Source organism: Saccopteryx bilineata, chromosome 8, assembly GCF_036850765.1.
Source record: "Saccopteryx bilineata isolate mSacBil1 chromosome 8, mSacBil1_pri_phased_curated, whole genome shotgun sequence".
NCBI classification, from domain to species: Eukaryota; Metazoa; Chordata; class Mammalia; order Chiroptera; family Emballonuridae; genus Saccopteryx; species Saccopteryx bilineata.
In genome coordinates this window covers 60,355,086-60,366,401 of record NC_089497.1, presented here as the reverse complement: position 1 = coordinate 60,366,401, position 11,316 = coordinate 60,355,086, and the positions used below count along the sequence as shown (strand labels likewise).

Below are 11,316 nucleotides of genomic sequence, written 5' to 3'. Positions count from 1 at the left end.
ACAACAGCCAATGCAACAATAGCTATCATTGTGAATGAATCAAAATTATACCTATTTTTGGTCAAATCAGCAAAATATATAGTATATATATTTTTGGAGTGCCACTGAATTTTAGTAATTAGTTTATGTGTGCCATGAGGTGAAATGAAAAGGATTGATGGTCACTGTTATAGGTGATCTTTTGATACATGGCCATGCTCATTGTACTTTTATCAAATTTTCCCCCAAGATTTTTAAACCTTCCTCTGAGCGAGCAGATTTTTAGCAAAGTTAAGTATAGAGTTCAACTTTATCATGTTCCACTTCCAAAAAGATGTGTGAAATAAAGATTATCACTTATCAGATACCCAAAAGTTTGTTAGAAAAACTGGGACAAAAAAGGTATACATTCATTAAATCGAGATTTAAAAAACTTTCTATGCTCTTTAAATATCATGTATCAATCGAATCTTGTTTTCTCTAAATGTCAAATTACTATGACAGTTTAAGGAACCCAAGCTACCAGATTTTTCATGTTGGCATAGACTTTTTAATTATAAGCTAAGTACCTTATCTTTTTATTCTGTATTAGTAGCCACTAAATTAGACACATTTCGAAAACTATCAATTTCCAAGAGTTGTGCAACAACAACTAAGGTTAAAAAGCAAATAAAATGTAAATACAGATTTGTTTTTATAGAAATTTGCATTTATGCTGCTGGTTTGTATAACACCATACATAATCCTATTTACAGAAACAAATTGATGAAATGTTAAAAAACTGTTTTCAATTCTAACAGTTTCAGAATTGTATATACATTATTGAATCCACCCATCACAGTGTTAGGCACATACTGGGCACTCGTGGAATGGGACAGATTACCTAATTGCCTATAAACTGTTAAAGATCTGTTAGGTTAGAAAAAATAGATTTAGTGTTACAAATAAAGCTTAGTAGGTAATATAAAATGTTCACTAGAAATGTTTTCTCAAGGTCACAGTGGAGTTGATATATACTAAAGGTAATAATGTATACAATATGTTTTTTAAAGAATGTACACTTTCTTGTGGTTAATGAAAAGATGAAACTTAAGATTGTTTAGTAGCCTGATAATTGTCATGCTCTACAAACATTATGTCATGCTCTACATACAAACATTATGTAGAGAGGGGCTGTTCCCTAGGATTGTTTTTTAAGATAAGCAATGCAGAGTTTAAGCCAACTTTTATAGTTAAAGAAACAAAACAGGCCCTGGCTGGTTGGCTCAGTGGTAGAGCGTTGACCCTACATATGGATGTCTTGGGTTTGATTCCTGGTCAGGGTACACAGGAGAAGTGCTCACCTGCTTCTCCACCCCTCCCCCTCTCAGTTTTCTCTCTCTCTCTCCCCCTGCCTCCTGCAGCTATGGCTTGATTGGAGCAAGTTAGCCCCAGGAGCTGAGGCTGAGTAACAGGGTATCGCCTCCTAGTGGGCTTGCCTAGTGGGCTTGCCGGTTGGTCCTGGTTGGGGTATATACGGGAGTCTGTCTCTCTGCCTCCCCTCCTCTCACTGAATCAAAAATAAAAAAAAAAAAAAAGAAAAAGAAAAGAAATCAAACAAACAAAAACTCAGACCTGGCCAGGCAGTTCAGTTAGAGCATTGACCCAATATGCCAAGTTTGTGGGTCCGTTCCCCAGTCAGGGCTCATGAAAGAATCAACCAATGAATGTATATATAAGTGGAACAACAAATCTCTCTCCCCCCTTCTTCTCTGAAAATCAATTAAAAAGAAAAAAACTTTAGGATTTCCCCTGTATAAAGAATAAATAAAGGTGCTGTGATTAAGTTAAAAATACATTTCAAAAGTTTATTCCATTACCTTTGTGATCTGCTCTGAACCTGGCTTATTGGCCCCCAATCGAAGCCCTTGGGGAGATGTCATTTCAGTGGAGTCTGCTTGGGTGCTACCTGTGCTAAGCTAAGAAGATTGAGAAACAGAAACCTCCATTATTCTTCACTTCCACACAGTTCCAGCTTACTACATGTAGAGGTGAATTTCCTGAAGTAAATGTCCATTCTTATTTTTCTCATAACCATAAAAAGGGAGCAAAATGAGGTATTTTATGACCTTGGAAAAATATATGTCTATAAATGTTCTTCACAAGTGAATAAAAGATTAAGTAAACTTGTGAAAATTTATTGAGAGAGGAGGGTTTTTTTCAAATTCTTTTATTTCTGTGGATGAAAATAAAATATATGTGAAATTTTCAAACACTAAATTCTTCAATTTTCCTTTCTTTTATTGATGTTCACACTATTAATTTCTCTACGGTGAAAAGTTGTACATTTTAACCAGGATAATGCTATGTAATATGAATGAATAAAGTTTATTTAAAAAAAAAAAAAAGATAATCCAGGCAATGAATAGTCTTTTTCAGTGATATATAGGATATAGTCAAAATGAACATATTGAAGGTCCTTTATTGCAAAACTCAGTCCACTGAGAAATGTGCTTAGAGCTAGAGAGATGAAGGAACTGTCGCCACCTCTCCGCAGAGCTGTAGCCCCTGGGAGGAGAGGGGATGCCGCTCAGCATGTACAACACCATTTCTGACTACAGTCTGGTCCAGAAATGCTGTTCTGTGGTCTGGCCTCCCCATCCGAGTTTTCCCGTTGGAATCTGTTCAGGGCTCTCATAGCCTCGGTTGACGTAGAACCCATTTTTGCCATCGCCTGAATAATCTGTCCTGTTTGTGGGAGGCCAGGTGGAGTCTTCTGCCAGCTTCTTTTGCCAGTTCCTATATTGACTTTTTGAATAGAATCCAAATGTTTTTTTGATCAGGAGCCAAAGCTCTCGATTTTGAAGAATGGCATCCTGGAAAATGAGGTGGAAAAAGAAACAAACCGTCATCCACTTCCCTGGCTGCCTGGTTGCTGCCAGCACACGCTATTCCCCAGGCCCTCCTCTGAGATGTGCTTGTTGCCGCTGCCGCTGCTGCTGGGGGAACTTCTCCTCCCCGCGTCCCGGTGAGGGCCAGCAGCTCCGCAGCTGTTTCCCCTGAGAAGCAGGAGTGTACTTGTGTTCGCAGAAATCTGATGGAAGCACACAGCTTCCTAGTTAAATCCTGGCTGATAATTCACTTAGAATTATTTTACTGCCAGACTAAAATGCTACCTAGGTACTATACTCAATAATGTACTCACAATCAAGAAAAAAAACAAACTCTGTTACCTGCCATATGCCATGTAGATGGTGCCAAATAAAGGTCTGTTGAATGACTAGGTAAACTCTCAATCGAATAGATTTTGTTTTCCATTTGAGGTCTTTCTTTTTTCTATGTTCACAAGCACACAATTTTTATACATCTATAATAGAATTGGTCAAATTTTGCATTCCACTTTTGTTTATACTAGACTTTCACACACAATTTGTATGTATACAAATTTCTTAATAAACCTTTTTAGTGACTATAACATTTCTTCAAATTGCTGCATAACTTTTTTAACAAAGAGCATCTTTACTTTTAAACACCTCTGTAGGTAATACTGTGAAAATACCTTCATACATGTAAGCTTTTTCTCTTTCCTTTGGGGTTTTTAAACAATACAGTCTCAAAAATAGAATCCCTCAATTAAAAAGTATGAGAAATGTTATACTCATTGTATATGATGGAATATTTGTATATAAATATATATGTATATGTATTTTTAAAATTTTTGTTCATCTCCTTTCCCAAGGAACTTATGGCATATGAATCTTTTAAAAAAAATAACGATCCTTTAAAAAATAGTATGTGAAAGTTTCACTGGGGAGGTAAAGTCAGTTAGTGACACTAAGTAGAAGAGAAATACTATAGAAGGGTAAGAATTTGCTGGAATGAGCAGTGGCTTCCCTTCTCCCTTGATTAAGGAAGCCCTCCTAAAGACAGTTCTTCACTTTTAATGGTCTCATTGAATTTCAGAGCTGGAAGGTCACCTGGTCTAGTCTCTAAGAGAGCACTGGGAGTATTAGAAAAGTACAATACAGTGCCTTGATGTGAGGCAAAATTAGAGTTAATCTGATGTTTTGCTTTCTATGTTACAGATACTGAGAACATTTCTCTGCAGGCTTCAAAGAATAAGGAATTTCTCCCAAAGGGTACAAGTGCAGTTTTAACAACCCCTTAATAACTCTTACTACTGGGGACAAAAGTGTTCACTCTAAAAAATGAGTGTCTGTAGAGAAAGAGACCCTTTATGTGATTATCCTCCTGGGAGAATAATACTAGGAACTACAGAAATCACTTTACCTCTACAAAGAAGGCCACACAGAACTGGATGAGGGTTGCCACCAGAATTGAAACTCTCCATGATGTTATGGTTGGGATTAACTGTGAAAAAAGAAATAATACTACTAGACTTTTCATACCTTACACTTTGAAAAGACATTATCTTATTTAACACATATATATATTTGTAACAACTCTCTGAGTAAATGTGTCCTGGGTCATAGATGTGAGACAGAACACTTTGGAATCTGTGTGTGTCTTTTTAAGTAGAGGGAAGAAGGCATAGATTAAATCATTCATCTAGTAATATCAGTATTTCTAATTCATGCAAAGCAAAATCCACTTGAAATTTACTCCTTCAGTAAAATTGACCTATGGGTAAACATAAGGGATACTAGAAGTTCAAGTTTATTTTAATTGAAATACAGGGAACATTTTCTGCACAGATCTTTCCAGCCCTAAATCCAAGGGCTTGATGAAAGTCAAATCCATCCAACTCACCTTATTTTAAGATTAAAGGGTACATTAAAATTATTTTTCTATTAATTTTAGAGAGGAAGGGGTGGGAGAGAGAGAAATAGGACCATTGATCTGTTCCTGTATGTGCCCTGACTGGGGATCAAACCGACAACCTCTGTGCTTCAGGACAGTGCTCTAACCAACTGAGCTAGCAGGCCAGGACTAAGGGGTACATACTGACCACCAACTATACTTATTTAATGAGTCTGAGTGCTATAACTTCCTATGGCTGCATCCACAGGGGAAATAAAAGCTACACAGCCCATTTTTTTACCTTAAATGGTACAATATGGATGACTGTGTAGAGAGCTGAGCTGCCTTCAAGACTAAAATACAGATCCTCCACAGAGTCTAAATGCTCACCTTTAATTCTCACCTCTATTCGGATATGAATTAGTTCAAAATAACACTTTGTTATTTTCCCCCAGGAGGAGACAGGCTTTCTCTGGGTTGTAACGTACAGCACACTGAGTGCTAGCGCTGTCTGGGGAGTCTGTAGGATACGGCAGTGGCTCAGGTCATCACGAAAGTCAAGAGTCAATTCTTCTTTTGTATTTTCTCATGATGTTGGGTCTAAGAATGGGTTCCCTAACCTCTTAATTAATTTTCACCCACTGCACCCTGGATCAAATGTTGTCTGCCGAAATAAAACTCCCTCTAATGTCTGACAGAGAGAAAAATGATTGGCCTGTAAGTCTACTTTTTCTTACTCCTTTCTCACAACTACATTATGAAGGATTTCTATTATATGTTTTAAAAATTAAACTTGAAGAATTAATTATTGTATTAATGCATAAAATTTATTAACATAACAGTAGAATAAAGTATCTAAACATGTCTGACCAATGGTGGCACAGTCGCAGTGGATAGAACATTGACCTGGGACACTAAGATCCCAGGTTTGAAACCCCCAAGGTCATAGGCTTGAGTGGGGGATCATTGAAATGATCCTATGGTCACTGGCTTGAACCCAAAGGTCACTGGCTTCAGCAAGGGGTCATTGGCTTGGCTTGAACCCCTCCCTCGGGTCTAGGCATGTATGAGAAGCAATCAATGACAACTAAAGTGACACCACTATGAGTTGATGCTTCTCATCTCTCTCCCTTCCTGTCTCTCTCCTCTCGCTTAAAAAAAAAAAAAAGCTTCACAATATAGTCAGAGAGACTATGGTAATAACAGAATTTCAAATTACAATGCAAATATGGTCCCACTGCACATGTGAGTCATTACAGATGTGCAAATGAATAATACCACTTACCTCCATTCCTTGGTAAATATCTTGGAAATCAGAAAAGAAAATGAAAACTGTGATGCCCAAGGCAGATATCAGCAAAAGTGAGAATATATCTGAAGAAACAGCAAACATTATTTTTAGATGCTAAAGGAATGTTTCACATAATTTGGCACACATTGCAGAATCAGTTCTCTCTGTTGGGCAAATACAAGATACATCTTCAGATGTTTTGATATATTTTCATATGTTTTAAAATATGTTCTAATGCTAATAAGACAAAGGTGATATCTTAAAGTTTTTCCTTGAAAGGCTGGGTATAGAAAGCTGCTAATAAATATATTATAGTGACCTCTATAAAGGAGCTACTTTAACTAAGAGTCCTGGTGTGCTAAATGGTCATCAGAGAGGCCCTGATGCTTAATCACCTGGGAGCTATAGAGTCATGCATGCATGGACAAGCAGTCAGTTCTCGTGGTAGTACCTCATTCTTTTTTATTGCCTACAAATGAATCTTTGATTGACATGCAAGGTCTTCCACAATGTGATTCTAATCAGCCTGTCTAAACTGATCTCTGATTGCTCTTCCTTATATGCATAGGAAAGTTAAATTGTAAACCTACTCCTTTCAAAGAGGCCCAACACTTTCCGGCTTCTGTGCCTCTGTCCACAGGACACTCTGTGTAGATGATATTCTTCCTCTCTTGGCAAGTTTTAATTTTTCAAAGAAATAAATTCAAATATTACTTTGTCTTTAAAGACTCCTTAATCCTCCTTTACAAAATTTTATTTTATATGGTGTATATGACGATTGTTGCACGATCTTCATTTATGTGTCAACTAGATGGGAGCCACTGGAAAGTGACTTTGTATCTGCTTCTCTGGGGCTCTGAGTTAGAAGAGAAACTAGCCCACACACCTGCTGGGCTCTCTCTCACCAGCCTGCCCCAATTGCATTACTTTTGGGAGCTAAACTTCCAGAACGCCAAGGTACCAACATCACTGCTCTCACCCTCAACCCATCCTCTCCAGTGTCCATCAGAGCTTTTAGGCACTTTTTAGGTGGTGCCTTATAAATGCTTTTTAATAGAATTAGCATCTTCAGGCCAAAATAATAACATTTAATCAATGTTGCCGTGATCCAATGATTCCTACAATACTTGAAATTTATAAACAAACAATGTTTTCTCTTTGGTTCATTTATATTTTGGTATTGATGGTCTCCTGGCCCTCACCTCTGTTAGTCATACCTCTACTGCAGGCCCTAAGTTTTGAAGACACCAGAGCTTGCTTGTAACCCTTGTGTACTTACACCATCCTCATAGTCATCTAAGCCCAACTGTTAGCAAATAAATTTGTAAAATGTGATTTTTATGCTGTTAAAAATGGCGCTGCTCATGTGAATAATGCTGCCCAGGTGAGGCTGCTAATTACCTTCCTGCTTGGGAAGGGCCTTTGTTATGCTAATGTGTGCTGAAGGAGGTGTTTTGTGCCAAAAAGTTTTAAGGAGGAGGAGAAAGAGGAAGGAAGAGGCCATGTTTTTGCAGAGTTTGTGCAGAATAGAAGGGAGAAGGTGTGCAGATGGGGAACAGAGGTGAGGGCTCTTGCAAGCTCCACTGAGACTGTTGGGGGGTCTTTGATTCTAGGAAAAAGTGGAAAAGATTCTCCTGGTTGTGGAACCAGAGAACATGTGAGTGGGATTTGGTGCCCTCTGTGTGTTTGTTTTTACTCACTGGCCCGTTGTGAGGCTAGAATAAAGGCATGGTCCACCAGTTTTTGACTCCGCAGTTTTACTACTGTCTGTCTGAATCTAATGTGAACCTGCACCTGCCTGGCAGCAAAGGCAGCTGCAACTACTGGCCATGCATTTGGCATAGTTTGTGGCAGAATTCAGATCAGAGCGGTATGGAGCCGCCAGCACCCTTGATGGGTGCGGTAGAGGACTGGTTGTTGTTATGGTTCCCCATGGCTGTTCTTTTGGGGACAGTAGGCTGGCTGATTTTTATAGCCGTGTATGAGAAAATCAAGAGCTCTGTGCAAGAGGTTTCCCAAGGCCTGCAAACCGAGGAGTGGAAGGAGTTGGAATAGCCATGGGAGAAAGAGATGCTGACACTGGAACTAGAGCAAGCGCTGAAGAAGGAGGCTGACCAGGTTTGTGAGTTGCACCTGGAAATGGGGCAGTCTCTGGGGAAGGAATTACGGGTCTGTGAGTTGCAGTTTGCCCTGGACGTTGCCGAGAGCCAGCAGCTGCAGGAGCCTGAATTGGAGCCGTGCTGGTGAAGTGGATCTGAGTCAGTGGGAGCTGGTGTTTCCAGCTCCTCTTCTGAGGGTGAGGAGACTGGGCTGAAGTTGCTGTCCAAAGACTCCAGACGGTAATTGCCCAGCAGCAAAGAGTACCCACTAATCCTCTGGTAGGTTTGCTATGATTATGGAACATAGGGGTGGATGGCAGCATGCTCTCTGGAGCAGAGGTGGAAATGCTGGCCGCCACTGCCATGTGCTCCCCCTTGGGGCAGCATCGTAAGATCTGCCAGGACAGCAGGGATGAGGGGGGAGGCCTGAGGCCCCATGTACATAGACTGATTCCTGCACTGCATCCAGAGGGGGCACCAGCTCCCTTTTTGGATGGACATGCAGCTTTTGGAAAATGTGAAAAACCCTGATGGAGTGGGAGGAAGGTCTGGTGAAGGCGCCCTGTACTGGGAAGCTTTTCATCCGGTTAGAGAGAAGCTCCAAAGACATTTTGTGCTTTGGGAAAAGTGCTCAGCGAGACTGGTGAAGGGCACCTTTGTAGTTGATGAAATTGTATGACTTGTACTGTTGCTGTAATTTATTTGTGTGATGTGCCTCGTGCCTTGCACAGGAATGCCTGTGATGTGAATTGCAAAGTGAGCAAAAAGGGTGGAATGTTGGGCAAGTAAGTTTATAAAATGTAATTTTTATGCTCATTTTGATAAAAATGGCACTGCCCAGGTGAGGCTGCTAGTTACCTTCCTGCTTGAAAGGGCCTTTCTTATGCTAATGTGTACTCGAGGAGGGGTTTCATACCAACAGTTTTAAGAAGGAGAAAAGGGAAGAAGGAGGCCCTGTTTTTTGCAGAGTTTGTGCAGAGAGTAGAAGGGAGAAGGTGTGCAGATGAAGAACAGAGGTGAGGGCTCTTGTGAGCTCCGCTGAGATTGGTGGGGGGCCTTTGATTTGAGGAAAAACCAGAAAAGATTATCCTGGTTGTGGAACCGGAGAACATGTGAGTGGGTTTTGGTGCCCTCTGTGTGTTTGTTTTTACTTGCCAGCTGGTTGCAAGGGATGGCCCACCAGTTTTTGGCTCTGCAGTTTCATTCCTGTCTAACCAAATTCAATGAGAACCTGCATGAGCATGGCCACGACAATGGCCGCAACTACTGGCCATACACTGACTTTATGTATACAACTAGAAGCAGCGCCTCTGGAAGAATACCCAGGCTCTCTTGGGAGGAGTGTGAGGCCTAGGGAAGAAAACCCAGAACGGCATCCCCCAAACACAGCAATCTGAACAGCCTGGTGATAAGAAGACCCCAGAGATGGCTGTGTGGAATATTCATTTATTCATGGTTTCTAAGTGCCCAGAGGGACCCGGGTGCTGGGAAGATGATGCCCCAAACTTCCATCCCAATAAAGGCCTGGTACTCACTAGCAACTGAGTGCACATCACACTGTCCTCAGACTAATGATCTGAAAAGCAGACCAGGCTAGTGCACAAATGAGCAGTGTGGAAACAAAAATTTAAGGCTCTCTTCTTTAACTCAGCTTTAATTGGAAAACATAATGAACAACTGTAATGAATGTGCTCTTCTTGGTTAGTCGTATTAATGAGGAAACTTGAAAGAATGAGGCTCTGTTTACACAGCGACTTGGAAAGACAAGTTCTGGGCAAGACATGGCAGAATATTTTTAGATAAGTGGATATTCACACTTGTTTCCATAAAAATGTAACCTGTACGAAGAACAGACTGACAGTTGCCAGGGTGGAAGGAAGTGAAGGGGAGGGGTGAAAAAGGTGAAGGGATTAAGAAGTACAAATTGGTAGTTACAGAATAGTCATGGGATATAGATCACAGCATAAGGAACACAGTCAGTAATGTGATGACTGTGTGGGGCCCAGTGGGTGCTTGAGGCACTGGGAGGGCCACTCTGTAAAGTGCATGATTTTCTGGCCACTTTGCTGTACATCTGAAACTGGTGCAGAATAATGTTGAATGTATACTGTGGTTGAAAAAATAAACAACTAACCTGTACCTTTCCTATGCCTCATCATCATAAATTGATCTTCCATCAAAAGCTGTTAAGAAGGGTAAAGACTTCTGTCACAGCAGTATAAAAATGCTTGTATATTTTAATAGTAGTTCCACGAAACTTTGACTTGTGATCTTGAGAGAATATGATTTATTCTATTGGTTAGCATATTTATTTATAAAACTATTTTAAATTTAAAATTATCAGCTATATTTGACATAGGGGTTTGAGTTTACCTAAAAGCTTTAAATCACAATGATAGAACTAATCTAGCTTTAAAAACCTCAATTTATTCAAAAGGACTTTTTAGCTACAATTCAAAGTAAAGTACTAGCTAACGTAATATATCCCCCTTGTGAAATATATTTACAATAAAAAAGGTCTGTAAGAGATTAACTTTAAAATCTGAAGCAGAACCTTGATTTGTTATGGCAAGAGCCAAGGGAAAAATGAAGCCCTATATCAAAATTAAGAAAAATTGTAAGAAATTCAGAAAGAAGTTTATAGGAAATATAAAACTAAAGAAAAATCTTAGCATGCTTTCAAAACCCTTGACAAAACAGCTATACACACATAAAGGGGAGCCCGGGCTGGGTGGCTCAGTAGATAAAGTGTCAAGCCAGCGCACCAGCCAGGGCATGGGTGGGCCCCAGCCAGGGCACATATGAGAAGCCATCAACGACTGTACAACTAAATGGAACATGAATTGATGCTTCTCTCTCTCTCCCCTTCTCTCCCTCTTTCTGCTTTCCTGTTCCCCCTTTCCCCTCCCCCTCTCAAATCAATGGAAACATTTTAAAAATTAAAAAGAAAATAAAGGAGGGGAAATGGGAATGTGAACTATATAATTGCTAAAATGGGTTTAATATAATAAATGTCCATTTCTAATTTAAAAGTGAGACTTGATTTTCTACTATCTATGACATTTAAAAAATTAGAGATTAGAGTTTATGCTACATGATGTACAAAACTGTAGTCATTTTCCAAAGCAAAAATTTTACAAGTTAGATTCTCTGATTATAACAATAAAACTAGAAATTATTAAGCAAATTTAAATAAAAATCTTTTCC

General features: G+C 39.6%; 1 protein-coding gene across 4 annotated transcripts in view; it reads right to left on the bottom strand.

Annotated features, from left to right (window-relative positions):
• Positions 1 to 2,354: 2,354 nt before the first annotated feature.
• The window catches only part of ATP13A5 (ATPase 13A5), a 129,129-nt gene continuing 120,167 nt past the window's right edge, over positions 2,355 to 11,316 (bottom strand). For all 4 annotated transcript variants that reach the window (XM_066241086.1, XM_066241090.1, XM_066241088.1 and 1 more), the window contains 3 exons: positions 6,005 to 6,093; positions 4,249 to 4,329; positions 2,355 to 2,834 (listed from right to left, as the gene is read on the bottom strand). In XM_066241086.1, coding sequence (XP_066097183.1) covers positions 2,574 to 2,834; positions 4,249 to 4,329; positions 6,005 to 6,093 — 431 coding nt within the window. In that variant the 3' untranslated portion in view covers positions 2,355 to 2,573. The remainder of the gene's footprint in view (positions 2,835 to 4,248; positions 4,330 to 6,004; positions 6,094 to 11,316) is intronic.